Here is a 14,828-nt window from a genome sequence, read left to right as displayed (position 1 = left end):
AATCTCAGCTCTCAGGAGGCAAAGGCAGGAGGATCAATTCCAGGCCAGCCTAGGGTACACAGCTAGACCCTGTCACAAACAAACCAACGATGAGCGGCCCAGCTCTGCCCATTGAGACCTGGATGCACCCAGTGTCTCCTGTACCAGGTATTTCTCACCAATGGGAAAATAGCCGTAGTTTAGTGCCATTCATACGACCCGTCCTCTCATAGCCCAACCCTCCCCAGCACACCTCCCTTCCTCTGCCCCTGCTCACCGCCCGGCAGTCAGCGGAGTCCCAGACGCTCTACCAACACCAAGGACAGTGCCCTGGCCATGGGGGACGAGGTTACGGAGAGCCCATAGTACTAAGTCCTCTTGCTCTCTGCCCTCTCCCGCTCACATCAGACACCATGCTGGGGTCCCCCCTTCCTCTTTGCCTGCTGCCCCTCCACACGCCTGCATCCCAGGCTGCAGTCACATATTGTTTATCCCCACACTCGTCCCTTGCTCCCAGCCTGCCCCATCTGTGCAGACATCTCCCCTCAGTCCTGGGCCAGACTCCCCACTTTTGCCCTCCCGACTATCTCCTTGTTCCCTCCAAAAATCTTGAAGCCATCTTTGATTTTTCTGTCATCTTTCTTTTACTTGAAGTCTTTTAGCAAACCCTACAACTACAATGAAAATTTGCCAAAACTCCAACCCCTTCCCTCTACTACCATGTGACTCTGGTCCAAGGCCCCATCACCTCCCACCTGGATGACAGCAGGATGGCATCACCAGCCCCCTCACTGTCCCCAGCTCTGTCCCAAGCCAGCTTTCTCCCCAGGGCAGCAGGAAGAGGGAATAGTTAGGACACAAATCAGACTCCCCCACCCTCTTCCATACCCACAATGGTTTTGTCTCATTCAGTATTGCCTGCAAGGCTCACCATGCCCACCCAAGCCCACCTCAGGGCCTTTGCACATACTGCCCTCTTTCCTAGATCTCTAGCTGGCTTGCTATCATGCTTTTGCTCAAGGGTCACCTTCTCAGTGAGACTTTCCAACTCAAATGTACAAAATGCCTGATCTCCCAGCACTCCCAGCTTCCCCCAAGTAGCCACCTGGACTGTCTTCCTCCTGTCTCTTGGTCAGGTCTTGTTCCACCTCTGTCTGCAAGACCAGATGTTTCCCTAATTGCATGAAGGCTCTTAAGCAAGTTTGCCCCTGATAGAACTCAGCATAAATTAGGCACACAGGCTTGGTACAGTTGGTTACTTAGCAGGTCCTGGTTGGTCTCCTGGCTGAACAACTGGGAAACCATAGAAGGGAAGAGTCACTGGCTGCCAGGTGCTTGATGGTTTGAGGACAACTCATTGGTTCCTCTAATGAATACACATAATAGGTGGCCTCAAAGCTGTCCTTCCTCCCTTTCCCAGCAAGGGAGGCTTCTTGGGTCCCTCTGAGGATATGGAGACAGGAAGATTCTACAGGAGCTGGCTCACACCTGTAACCCTAGCTACTCAGGAGGCTGATCTGAGTATTGAGGTTCAAAGCCAGTCAGCGCATTAAAAAAGTCAGTAAAACTCTTATCTCTGAAAACCAGAAGTGGCACTGTGTTTCAAAGGGTAGGACAGTAGCCATGAGCTGAAGGACTCAGGGACAACACCCAGGCCCAGAGTTCAAGCCCCATCACCAAGCAAAAAAAAGGCTGGGAGTTTGGCCTAGTGGTAGAGTGCTTGCCTAGCATGCATAAATACCCGGGTTTGATTCCTGGGTACCACATACATAGAAAAAGGCAGAAGTGGTGCTGTGGCTCAAGTGGTAGAGCTCTAGCCTTGAGAAAACCCAAGGACAGTGCTCAGGCCCTGAAGCCCAAGCCCAGGATTGGCAAAAAAAAAAGAAAAAAGAAAAAGGAAGGCCAAAGACACCCAGGGTAGGGGTATCAGATGACCCAGGTTCAACCCAGCTCTGTTCATCACTAACTCTATGTGACCTTGGGCAAGTCTTTAGCCTCCTTGAGCCTGCATTTCTTATCTGTAAAATGGGCTGCTATAAACATGTACTGAAAGCCCTAAGACAGAACTTGTACACCGATACATGGTATGTAAATATTGGCTGCCACGATCCTTCTGTTTTATTATCATTGTTATTATTGCGGCTAGCCCAGCCCAGTGACTGGCATCTCCTCACACATCCCCAGCCGTCACGGCTACCCCTCCCTCTCCAGCTCCCAGCCCCTTAGAGCAGCAGGCAGTAAATTTTTCCTATCTCCTCATAAACCGAGCCTTCCTCCGCTCAGCCGTCACCTGGCTGGCAGCGCTGTCAAAAAGATGGATGTCACATCTGCCTTGTTTATGACTTTAATTCCCAAACCCTGCTCGGCGAGCTCCAGGGAGGGGGTCAGGCAAGGAGGAGAAAAGCCGGGACCACCTTCCCCTAGGCCTGACAGCTCTGGGGACTCCCCTCACCGTGACCCCGCAGCATGGGGTGGGCTCTCCGTGGACCCTCTGTGAGTGCAGCTGTGGGTCAGCTCCCGCTGTGCCTAGGAAGCCTGGAGGAGCACAATGGGAGATGGGACGAGCATCCCAGAGGGGCAGCTCAAGGTCACATGGCGAGCAAGAGGTGGCAGCCAGGATTCACACTCGAGTCTGCCAACTCTGATGGCTGCGTGTGCCTCACAGGCCCGGCCCCCAGCTGAGCCCCTGCCACCCACACAGCCTTGGGCGGGCTTAGGGGCAAGCCAAGCCCCTCCCGTGGCAGTCCTCCCCACCCTCTGGCACACCTAACTCCTAGTACTCCAGCCAGAGGGGAGTTAGGCCCACTCTTCTCTGTCCCCCAAGTTCACTAAGAATTAAATTCCAGTGACTCTTTTCCTGGGGTCCCTTCCCAAACAAACTGCTGGCTCCCTAACTCTTGTCAGAAGGGAAGCCAGTCCTGAAGCTGGAAGTGTGACATGGAAGGAGCTGGCCCTTTGCCCTCTCTTAGAAGATGGCCAGCCGACCCACGGGGGACAGGGAGCAAAGGAGAGACACAGAAGTTGTGCTGGCTTGGGCTCCTGTGGCTGGCAGGGCCTGGCGTGGAGGATGGGAGTGGAGAGGAGAAAGATCAGGGCGGGTCAGCAGGGCTCTAGAGTATTTCAGTGAGCATGAGTTGCCTCGGTTTCCTCTTTTATCAAATGGATGGAACATCTGTGACCACGGAACGCACCCACCTTCAGAATGGTATCCTCCTTTCTCCTGGCAGTCTAGGTATCAGCAGATGAGGGTATGAAGTGACCCAGTTAGCTGTCTAATCCCGCCTCTCCTTCCTCTTCTCTACATCACCATGGCCACTGTCCTGCCAACACCAGCCACACACACCATTCCCCGGCAGCCTCTTCATGAGCTCTGTCCTCACAGCCCCAGAGATGGGCGGTGACTTCCTGTCCTACCAACACCAGCCACTCGGAGAAGTGGAAGAGCTAATACAAGGTCAAGGGCAGGGAGGAGGAAGGAGTCCTGCCCTATCCTTCCTCTCAAGCATCCAGCCAGCGCTGGGATGTCCTTCAGCCCCCTGACCCCAGCTCATCCCTGAGCCCCCCAGCTCATCCCTGAGCCAGGCTGATGGGAGCCAGGGCCACCTCCCCTCCCCAGATCTCACATACATTCCCAGCAGCTCCAGGCCCTCACCTCCCCAGAGCTGGGTGGTTTCAACATCCTGCCTGATACGAGGCCACACAAGGTCCTTGACCAGCCTCTGTCAGGGCTCCTAATGCAGCAAGAAGGATTTGGGTTAGCGGTGCCCAGTCTACCTGCTCCTGCTCTCTCCTGGCACCATCTCTCCGGAGTCAGTCACAATAGACCCACCTGGGGCACACTTTAGAAATCCTGTATTCAGATGCCCACAGAAGAAACTAAGTCAGCATGTCCAAGAGTGGAGCCAGATATCTGCAGTTTTAAAAGCGCCCCAGCTGACTCAATGTAGATAAAGCTTGGGAAACAGTGGTGTAGCCCTGAATACACACTGAACTCACCTAGGGCACTTTAAAAACCCACAGCCGGGCCCCACCCTGAAGTGTGATCCCACTGGTGGGGTGCCTCCCCACCCCGTTCAACTTTCCAGGCTCCCTAGGTGATGTTAATGTACACCCAGGCTGGAGAACTACCATTTTACAGTTCAGAAAGCACCTCTATTGGCGTTGGCTCCCTTCCTTCCTTCCCAGACACCTCTGAGCCGGCTCACGTCAGCCCCATTTCTCAAATGAGCAAGCAAAGACTCCAGAGGTCACAGCGCTTGCTTTACACTCCCTGCAAAACCCCATGATCTCTGGAAACCTGCACTGAGCAGGTTTCCCTTTTCTTCTATGACAGGCAGATAGACTCCCTCCTGAACTACACAGATTACAGATTGGACCTGAGGCCTGAGTCTGGATAGACTTAGCAGGGAGGGGGGACAAGACTCTGGGGGCAGGAGGTACCATGTGCCCATCTCGTCCCATTTCTAGTACACACACCCCATCTCCGTTCCCAAACCAGTGTTCTTAACTGACAGGAGTACCTGAGAATATAGAACAGAAGTCAATGGGATACATGGCCTCTCAGCCTGTGAGGGTGCAACCTCCATGCCCACGCATGTTTGTGCTTCTTACACGTCTACTGGGATTGCTGCCTGATGAAGGGACTTGCATGCAGCCTTGGACACATTGCTGAGCCTCTCTAACTCTCTACATCTTTGTCTATGTGAATTCCCAGAGCTGATGTGAATATGAAATGAGCTGGTGTCTTCCAGGAGTCTGGAACATAGTGGACACATAATAAACAATGGTGTTTATAAGCACTAGTTCATCCAGGAATGCATAAGCCTCCAGGGAACATACACACACACACACACACACACACACACACACTGGTGAGGCTCACCACACATGCACACAGTTATACACACTGGACCCCCATCCCCCTCCCCCAATTCACAATGTTCACTGTAGATCAACAAAAACTGGCAGGAGCTCACCAGGGTCCCCTGGGGGATGCCCAAGGTCCAGTACCTGAATCCCTCTGAGCTGTAGCCACCAGAGGGCAGCATACTGCCACTGACCACCCACTCAACCCTCCCACCCCCACTTGGTCCCTCCCAGGACTGAGAGACTCCATTTACCAGGTAGCATGCCCCTAGCCCGTTGATCTTTACCCATGCCACACAGGCCCATCAGAAGAAGAGAGGACGAAGCTTGGCATTCTGGTTGGGGGGGTCTCTCACCCTGAAGGGTGCCTAACCAACTCCCCCACTCCCATGTCATCAGGTCTTCTACTACAGAGCTGCCCAAACCCAGAGTACACAGGACCCACCACCCAAGAAAGACTAGCTTAAGAGGCTGTTCCTAGGACTCACACCTGGACTCAAACCCTGCCCCCATCCCTTCTCTCCTATGTGAGCTCAGGTCCCTTTATTCCCACCCCCTACGAAGCTCATTCCTCTCTCAGGGCTAAGGAGCGGCTTCCCTTCCTCCACATTGCTCCCCTAACGTTTCCTTATCTGTTTCACTTCTCCTGCACATCTCCCTTCTGACATAGTCCATAATTTATTTATCTTGTTTATCATCCTCCTCTCCATTAGAATAAAATCTCCAAGATTTTGTTTGTTACTGTATCCACCGTGTTTAGAATGAGACCAGGTGGTTCTGAAAACCAGACAGGCGCCTGTTGAGGGACTGAGGGAAGCCCTGAGGAGTTAGAGTAGTTTGACCACTGGACATCAGGACCAGACTCACGACAGCTGGTGGGGGGGTCAGTACAGCCCAGTGTACTATTCTATAGATGTTTTCATGAGCCCCCAGGCAGACAGAGACTGGATAGCATCACTGCTGAGACTGTTGATGGTATCGCTGTTGAGGGTGGTTTCTGCCACCCTGCGCCCTCTTATGTTACTCCCTAAACTGGCTGTAGCTCAGTCACTTCAGATTTGGGTGTCAACAATCTCTATGCAGACAGCTACCCGCCCACTGTCCCTTGGGCTCAGCTAACTTTGGATCTCTCTCTCTCTCTCTCTCTCTCTCTCTCTCTCTCTCTCTCTCTCTCTCTCTCTCTCTCTCTCTCTCTCTCCCAAGTTACTCTCCCCTGGAAACAGCCTTTAGTCCGTTACCCAGGTCCCTGTGACTTCCTATGAGTCCCCCAGGATCGCATGGGCCGCCTCCTCAGGCTCCACCCCTCGGTCTGGCCTCCTACACGAGCATGCTCACTGGTGCACTTCTTCACGTGGCTGCCCTTTTTGAGTGCATGGCGGCTCAGCTTGCAATGGAAGTTGTCCTCCCAGAATTCTGCAAACCAGATGTTGCGCCGGTTGTTGTCCAGTGTGCGGCTGGAGAAGTAGCGGTCAAATCCTGGAAGAGAAGAAGGACAACAGGGCCGTTAGTACCCTGCCTTCCCTGAATATCCCCATTCTTTCTCCTGCCCACCATCGCCCCCCCCACACACAGGCTTAGAGAAGGCCCAGGCAAGAGGGAAGGAAGAGCACATTCTCTGATTTAGAGCCCAGCCAGCAAAAACAAAATGTGGAACATTTCATTTCATTCCAAATGAAAAGAACTGGATTAAGTCCCCAGGGGAGCATGTGGAGTCTACAACTGCTGTCTTCACAGAACGGAAGTACACCGATGGCGCTAACTCCCATCCGGCCTCCGAGTAGGAACCTCAGAGGGTTCCTGGGATGACAGCAGAGTAACTGATGGAGCTGTCCAGCCTGGGAACGCCTGAAGAAGAGACCTGGCTGGAGAAGGTAGAGGTCACCCAGGGCACACAGCATGAGCCGGACCTGGATCTTCTCGGTGGAGCGCAGAATGTGCCACCAACAGAGGCTGCCTCACTCCTCCATGAGCTCTGTAACTCTCATCTCTGCACCACAGATAATCCTGTCCCTGGCCAGGCAGCGGAGGGAACGAGGCCCTCTCTCTCTGCCCAGATGTCTGCTCTGGGGCACTGCCTGTCATGAGCAGGTAATTGAGTTACCTAGAATGTGCCAGAAGGCTTGAAAACACAATGACATCCATGTTATGTGCTGAGCTCCCTGTCCATGGAAGAGTCCAAGTGGAAGCTAAATGACTGTTGTGGCTGTGGGAAAATGCTGGCATTGTACAAGGGTGGGTTTGGTACATAGTCTGCCTTCTCAGCCCTGGCACTTTGAACTGGATAATTCTTTGTTATAGGGGACTGTCCTGTACATGCTAAACAGCATTTGAGACTCTCACCCATTAGATGCCAGTAACACTACCTCTCTAGCCATGGCAACAAAAATGACTCCGGGCATTGCCAAATGCTCCTCAGGAGGCAAAATGACTGCAGATGAGAAGTATTGTTCTAAAAGCTACCCTGATGTTTCAGAAGAAAAAGTGTTGTCAGGCAAGTATTGGGTTCAAATCCCATCCCTGCCATTCATTGTGTCACTTCAGCACTCTAGGCCTCCAGCCACTAAGCAGGGATCAGAAGGTCCCACAGGGTTGCTAGGAAGACTACACGAGATGGCTGAAAGCAGCCTGGCATTTATCAGTACCAATAAACCAAAGCTGTTGTGGTTTGTGTTTATCACGGCTTGGGGTTGAGAGGGGCAGCATGGAAATTTCCACTCCCTGTGCTTGCTTTCTTCCCCCTCCCTCCTGGAGGTGAAGAGAGGACACTGCTGTGTGGCCTTGGGCAAGTGTCTCCCCTTCTCAGGCCTGGGACTCTTTGTGGGGGGTCTGATGTCAGAGGTCCCTTACAGCGCATCAACCCTGTTCTGCTGAATAGAGTGAAGCAGTGAAGAGGCCTGGGAAGTCAGCCTTCCCTGTAGTGAGACTGCAAAGCCCTGCCAAGTCAGGCCATTAAGCGGAACTGCACGCCTCACACCCTGCAAGGTTCTGGCCAGAGCAGTTCTGTCCTGTCCAAGGTGCCAAGGTGACTGCAGGCAGGGGTGCAGAGGAGGGGGTGCAGAGCGAGGCAGATAGGGCCCAGCATGGTGTAGGGCCTTCTAGACCCAGGGAGAACTCCCCCCCACCCCTCTCTCCCTCTCTCCCTCTCTCCCTCTCTCTCTCTCTCTCTCTCTCTCTCTCTCTCTCTCTCTCTCTCTCTCTCTCCTCCCCCTCCCTCCCTCCCTCCCTCCCTCCCTCTCTCCCCTTCCCTCTCTCCCTCTGTCTTCTCTCCTTTCTTCCTGCTGGAAGCTCCTAGGCCTTACAGACAGTGCGCAGGCCTTGCTCCTTGTGTCCCAGATAGGAAAAAGGTAAGCAGATCCTACTGTAGGTGCAGACAGCTCCCACACACCCCCAGAGTATCTTTTTGAACAAAACAAGGGAACAGGTCTTGAATCTGCACACAAAATATGTCAGCTAGGGTGTGGCCCAAAAGGCCTTCCAGCCTGAAACTGGGACACACAAGGTGTAAGCCAGGGAGCAGACAGGAAAGATGTGGGAAGACAGGAAGGGAGGCAGGGAGGAGGGGGAGGAGCAGTAGGAGGGCGGTTGGCGGGTCGCCTACCTCGAACGGACGTCCTCTTGGGGAGGATGGTGACAGCACCCTCCGCCACCTCCTCCAGGTGCAGCACGGGTGCACTCTTCGAGCCCCAGCTGTCCGAGCCCATCCAGAAGAAGTGGCCTGTCTGGTTGGCCCTCCGTGCTGCCTCCAGTACCCGCCTGTGGACACACACACCAGCCCATCCCAGGCATGTCTGGCCACTTGGCTATCCTTCCCTGCACACACCTACTTGTGGGCTGTCAGCTTTCTCTGTCTCTGTCTCTGTCTCTGTCTCTGTCTCTCTCTCTCTCTCTCACATACACACACACACACACACACACACACACACACACACACACACACACACACACGTCCCTGTCATAGCCTGTACCTGTCCCCTGGGTGACTTGGACCCCACCCGAATGCCCCTGAACTTAGGGCTTACATCTGCCTATGGGACCACATCTGTCCCTGCAAAAACCATACCAGTCTCCCCCATATCCTAGTCAGGCCCAAGAACTACATTTACTTAGCACATGTCACACCAAAATCCCTTAACCCATCCTCAGACATGTATCCATGATCAAACACACACACACACACACACACACACACACACACACACACACACACGGCCCTGATCCCTCTGCATATGATGCCTTGCCACTATGCCCACTCTACCCATACTCTTCTGTGCCAAAGTCCAGGCCCTTCAAGAGTCACTTCTACCCCTGCCTGGTGGGTCAGGTGCCAGGTGATCCTCCCTCCTCCTACTTGGCAATGACAAGCTGGATCAAGACATCAAACCATGGACCCCATGAGCCCTGGGACATGCCATCCGCCTGCCTAGAAGCAGGGATAAAGTGGTCCTTGGGGACATTTCTCACAGAGGGACAGCCAGGAAGAATGGATGGAATTCCCTTAGCTCCACTCCCGTTCAGGGAGGGGTCCATGCAGAGGAAGCAGGAGCCTTACACATAGACGTTGTCCCTGTCCTTCTCCTCAAGAAGGCCCAGTGCTGGGCCTGGGCTTCCAGAGAAATACAGGCAACTCCAGGTCCCAGAGCCCAGAGCTGCACCCAAGCCAGCTCATGGTCATTCTGGCCCCATCTTGCCTTCCTGCTGCTATCGTATCTTGCTCCCTCACCAGAAGCCCCCACCTCAAGCTACCACTAATGCAGAGGCTGCTCTCCAAAGCCATACCCACAGCCCTATTAACACCAGTGGCATCCAGCCAGCCCCAGGGGACCAGTGTTCCCCACCCTTCATCCCTGCAAAGCACGTGCACTTACTTTTCTTCCTTAGTTCCTGAAAATGCATGTGGCTTTCTAGCCTCTCCCCACCCCCCAGCATGTTCTGTGGCTATTCTGGAGTCTACCTCAATCCCTTCCCATAGGGATCTCCTCTCTGGGCCAAAGAACCCAGCCCTTTACCTTCTCCTCCCAGCCCATGGGTCCCTCTGAGCTAAGATGTCCTCAGAAGCAATGGGGTACAGAGTGGTCTAGGCACCAGGCTTTGGGGGCACCAAGACATGGGTCAGCATGGATCAGAAGTCCCTGAGCCTCAAGCACTGGCCTTCATGCATCACGAGCAGCCAGAATTAGGGGACTTGCACACTTTAAGAGAGCCCTGGGCTGCCTCTGTCTGAGCCTGGGGCTGAGGACCACTCCCCACCTTTCCTGACTCAGGATCTCCATCAGAATGAGACTTTCTGAGGCCCCAGGAATCTTCCATTCTTTCAGGGACGTAGCAGTGTCCCTGGGGTTTATCTACAGTACTATAACTTAGGGCTGCAGTAGGAGGACTTTTCAGGAAGTAGGAAAGAGAGAAGAATCTAGCAGAAGGGGGTCGTTTAGGAGGAGTACCTAGAGGCCGTCTATTAAGGGTCATCCAGCTTGTGACCTATGACCCTAATCCAGGAGCAGAGGCACAGAGGGACTGGAGGTGTCTCTGCACCATGGGGTCCTGGTACCCGAGCCATCTGCTCCCAGGGACTGAGGCCTGGGGAGAGAAGGGGACATCCTGGCTACAGTGTGAGGGGCCCAAGTCAGGAGGCCAGCCCTGCCCTCTTCCCCCGTGCTCTGCAAACCAAACAAGAGAAGGAGCGGCTGAGCAAGAGCTGGCCTTTACTGGGCACCTACCTCATGCCCAGTCCTGCTCTCAGTCCTTTAGGCACATTCCTGTGTTCAGTGCTCGAAGGAGCTCAGCATTGTTTGTAGCAGAAACTCACCTGAAGTTACAGCGCTAATGGGTGAGATTAGAACTAAGTGGTATGGCCCCAGGCCCACAGCTTTAGTCCTCACTAAAGTACCCTGCTTACCATCCCTGCTGGGTAAGAGAATGCAGAACACTGAGCAGAAAAGGGAAGGGAGCCCATTAACAGTAACTAGTCTGGTGGGGAGGGGGTCTCATCACCTTACCACCTCCCCATCCACACCCCTCTGAATCCCATGTGGAGTCAGGCTTTCCTGGGCAGTCTCCAGCAGGATGAGAACAGAGGCTCCTCTCCCTACCCCTCACCTGATGTCATCCTCGTTGGCGAAGATGATGACAGCCCGGGCATTGGATGTCTCCAGAAGACGCTTGATAATCTTGTCAAACTCACCCAACTTGGGCTCTCGAGGAATCTTCACGGACTGGGCAATACACACGCCACCTGCAGGAGGGGCACAATCAGCCTGGGTGAGAAGGTGGCCCCAGCTCCCCTCCATTCCCCCCCACACACACCCCAGGAGGTGCAGGCTGACCCCCCCCCCACCTCCAGCTTCTGGGGCATGACACAACAGGCTGTACAACCACAGCAGCCAGAGCTCAGATACTGACTCCACTCACCACTGATGAACCTGTTCCCTGGATACAAACTAGAAACAGTATAACAAGAGGCAGCAGAGTATGACTCTTAAGAGCCAGGGTTCAAATCCTGGCTCTGCTAATTACTGCTGTGTAACCTCGGGTCATTACTGAGCCTCTCTGTACCTCAGGTACATCACATAGTAACTGGAGATAATAAAGCCATCCACTTCACTGGGTTGTTGTGAAGTAATGTAGTAGCTTATACAAATACAATAATTGTCTGGTTAAATATCATGTAGCAAATGTGGATTGTTTTTGCTATCACAATCTCAGAATGTTTTGTAGAGGGTTAAATCTTGAGCCACCCTAGCCATTAGCATTCCCAAACCCCTACCCACACCCCTCCAAGAGCCCCTGTCCACCAAAGGCCCTAGGTCAGGGCCACTACATGGCTCCTGGCTGGAGCTGTCCAAGACAGACAGGTTGTCCCTGCGATTTGTACCCAGGCTGTGGCCCCTAGACACCCAGGGCTCTTTGAGCCAGTGGGTTCCCAAGCCGCAAGTGCTATCAGAGCTTGGATGTCATTCCTGCACTTAAACCCTACCCAGTCAGTGAGAAAGCAACCCCAGACCACCCAGCTATCACTAGAGAAAGCCGCAGGGAGAGACTCGGCTTACTTGCAGCGAGCCACACAGTGCCCTGCTCCACCAGGGCTCTAGAGCTGGGGACCTCAGAGAGCAATTCCCTGGAGACTGAGGCCATGGAGTCAGGGCTGTCAACAGAGAAGCATGAGGGATAAATATTCATGAAGCCCGGCCCTTTCCCTAACCTGTCCCCTGGGGCTCATGCTGCAGGCTCGGCCCTGCCCCATCATCCACTATGGCGAGTTGCCACTGCCCCCCTGCACATACCTAGCCTCCACCAGAGCCCTCTACACAGACGCAGTGCCCACTACACTGGCATCTCTGTGTGGAGACCCGGGCTGCATGATGACCCCGAGGCGGGGTGGAGAGGACATGATTCACAGTGCCCCACATGCAGCCCCATCCACGGCAGGGATGGCACCAACCAGGCAGGCTGCTCCAAGAAGGACAGGTCTGAGAGGGCAGGAGGTGTGAGTGGCCAGGGAGGGCATCTGGGGAGAACAGGCATGCTGATCACAAGTGGTCACTGTGTGCCAGGTGCCCATCTGGGCCCGGGACCACAGGATAACACACACACACACACACACACACACACACACACACACACACACACACACCTCCTAAGCCACTCAAAAAATCCTAAGTACCAAAGAAGAGTGTGGTCACCAGAGGCTTATAAACAGAGCGGCAGGACTGGGGTTCCTGGGGAGACCTTCCACCAGCCCCTCCCAGGGCACCGACTAAGCCTAGGTGGAAGGGCAGCCCCAACTCCACACGCTGCCTCTGCACTAACGCAGCGGAAGGCACTTGGCTCCTAGCTCACCCCTCCATATGGTTTCCCTCCAGTTAGAAAACGGGCCAACTGTGATATTTCTCCTCCCATCTGGGGAGGCAGATGGACAAGAGGAAGAAGCTGGCCTGGGAGGGGAGGGAAAGGGCCACCTGGCCGCAGGGGGCAGGAGGTAGCTGGAGGGACTGGGTGGGTGTTAATGGCTCTCAAACAGGGAGAAACTGTGGCGCTGTCAGCTCAGAGCATGCCCCTCTCAGAGCTTCCGTGTGCCGTCCACCTGGCGTGGCAGGGCGTGACTCACAGGCTTCACTCTATTTTGGCATGAGGGTGAGGAAGAACGGGAGCCAGGCCCAGGTCCTTGAGATGGACGTGTGGTGGCCTAGCAAACGTTTGAAATTCTCACGACTCCAAGAGAGGGGATGGCTAGGAGGTATTTATGCCAAGCTCCACATTGTAATGAATATTTGTGGGCCAGGGCAGGCCGACCAGGCCGACTCCACATGGCCTGGCTTCCCAGAGACCAGCGCCGTCTCCACACCTCAGTGTCCAGATGATAAATACGTGGCTTCCCTGATGTCAAGGAAACCACCAGGGGCGGGGCCAAACGCCATCCCATCCCAGAGCACCTGCTAGCCACCTTGCCAGAAAGGAGCTGTGGAGCTGTGATCACAGTCAGAGTCCAGTGTCCCGCAGCCAGAGGCCCCATCTTCCACACCCTTCCTTAGTCCCCCACTGCTTGTCACCCCTTTACTTGCAAAGTAATCCCTAAACAACACCCACCAAGAATAAAGGGTGATATTTTCCGACACCAGGGCCTGTCTCATGGAACTGTCTCATGCTGTTTAGGTGGGTGACATCCAGGTACACACAGCCCTTACTCTGCCTCATGACCATGAGTCCTATTCCCCCCCACCCACACCCTTGTCCTCCAGACTCTCACAGCAGATGCAGTAAGAGTCTATGTATTCTGAAATAATGGAATCCAATCCAAGCCTGTAGACCCATCAAGGGCCAAGCCTGCTCCCTAGCTCAATGCAAGCATAGAACGAGGGTGGTTGGAGAAGGCTGAGGTTCCAGTGGCCCCCTAGGTCTTTCAAGGGTCCCCTTTGCTGAGCACAACCAGCCTTCTCCTCGCCTCATGCCAAGACTCTGGCTGCTAGACCCTGATCAAAGCCTAACTGCTGTGTGCCAGCTGCAAGCCTTGCTGCCCAGCCAATCCAGGGCCTCTGTTTACTGGGCCAGAGGAAGAAAACCACCGCCATTTGCCAAGGTCATCTGAGCACGAGGAGACTTCCTAACCTACACTGGATAGAGAAGGAAGACAGGCTGGGGAGCGTGTGCCTTGCCCAACGGTCCACAGCAGCTAGGTCAAGCCTCCCTCTAGAGGAGGCTCTGACCACTGCGAAGGCTGCCAAGGAGGTATAAACTCCAGGACCTCTCTGAGTGCTTCAGAAAGGAGCAGACACCTCTCCAGATCTCAAGCTCCGCCCCGTCTCCCAGGCTCTGTCCCTGCCCTTCAGGCTCCTCTTTAGCCAACAGGCTATGTGGACAAGATCCTGTCTTCCTCTACACTACCCCCTTCTTCCTGTGCCATTTCACCCACCAAACCGGATGCATCTTTGATGCTGTGGGTCATCTTAACATCTGGTCAAAAAGTGTCCATCAAAACACTTAGAGAAGCTGGGCAAGGGGGCTCACGCTTGTAATCCTAGCTAATCAGGAGGCTGAGATCTGATTGTGGTTCAAAGCCAGCCTGGGCACTAAAGAACATGAGACTTATCTCCAATTAACCACAAGAAAACAGGAAGTGGGGCAGTAGCTCAAAGGGTAGGGCAATAACATTGAGCTGAAGAACTCAGGGACAGCATCCAGGCCCAGAGTTCAAGTCTCATGACCAAAAAACAAACCAAAAAAAACTCACTTTCCAATTAATCACAGACAGACACACAGACACAGACACACACAGACACAGACACACACACACACACACACACACACACACACACACACGCCAGAAATAGAGGTGTGGCTCAAGTGGTAGTATGCCAGCCTTGAGCAGAAAGACAGCACCCAGACCCTGTGTTCAATCCCAAGCCCCAGTAATGGCATTAAAAAAAGAAAATTAGGGGCCAAGAATGTGGCATAGTGGTAGAGTGCTTGCCTAGCATGCATGAAGCCCCAGG

At 54.0% G+C, this 14,828-nt stretch overlaps 1 protein-coding gene across 4 annotated transcripts in view; it reads right to left on the bottom strand.

The window, feature by feature from the left end:
• Grm4 (glutamate metabotropic receptor 4) overlaps positions 1 to 14,828 on the bottom strand; it is a 100,792-nt gene that overhangs the window by 26,521 nt on the left and 59,443 nt on the right. For all 4 annotated transcript variants that reach the window (XR_016539301.1, XM_090355868.1, XM_090355865.1 and 1 more), the window contains exons 4-6: positions 10,939 to 11,074; positions 8,444 to 8,598; positions 6,181 to 6,321 (exon numbers count right to left, since the gene is read on the bottom strand). Coding sequence is in view for 3 of the 4 variants with exons in the window: in XM_090355868.1 (XP_090211994.1) it covers positions 6,181 to 6,321; positions 8,444 to 8,598; positions 10,939 to 11,074 (432 nt within the window). In the remaining variant the exon portion in view is untranslated. The remainder of the gene's footprint in view (positions 1 to 6,180; positions 6,322 to 8,443; positions 8,599 to 10,938; positions 11,075 to 14,828) is intronic.

The sequence above is a fragment of the Megascapheus bottae genome, chromosome 22 (assembly GCF_031878675.1).
Source record: "Megascapheus bottae isolate mThoBot1 chromosome 22, mThoBot2.hap1, whole genome shotgun sequence".
Classification (NCBI taxonomy): Eukaryota; Metazoa; Chordata; class Mammalia; order Rodentia; family Geomyidae; genus Megascapheus; species Megascapheus bottae.
The sequence above is the reverse complement of the archived record's forward strand: the minus strand, read 5'-3'. Positions and strand labels throughout refer to the sequence as shown.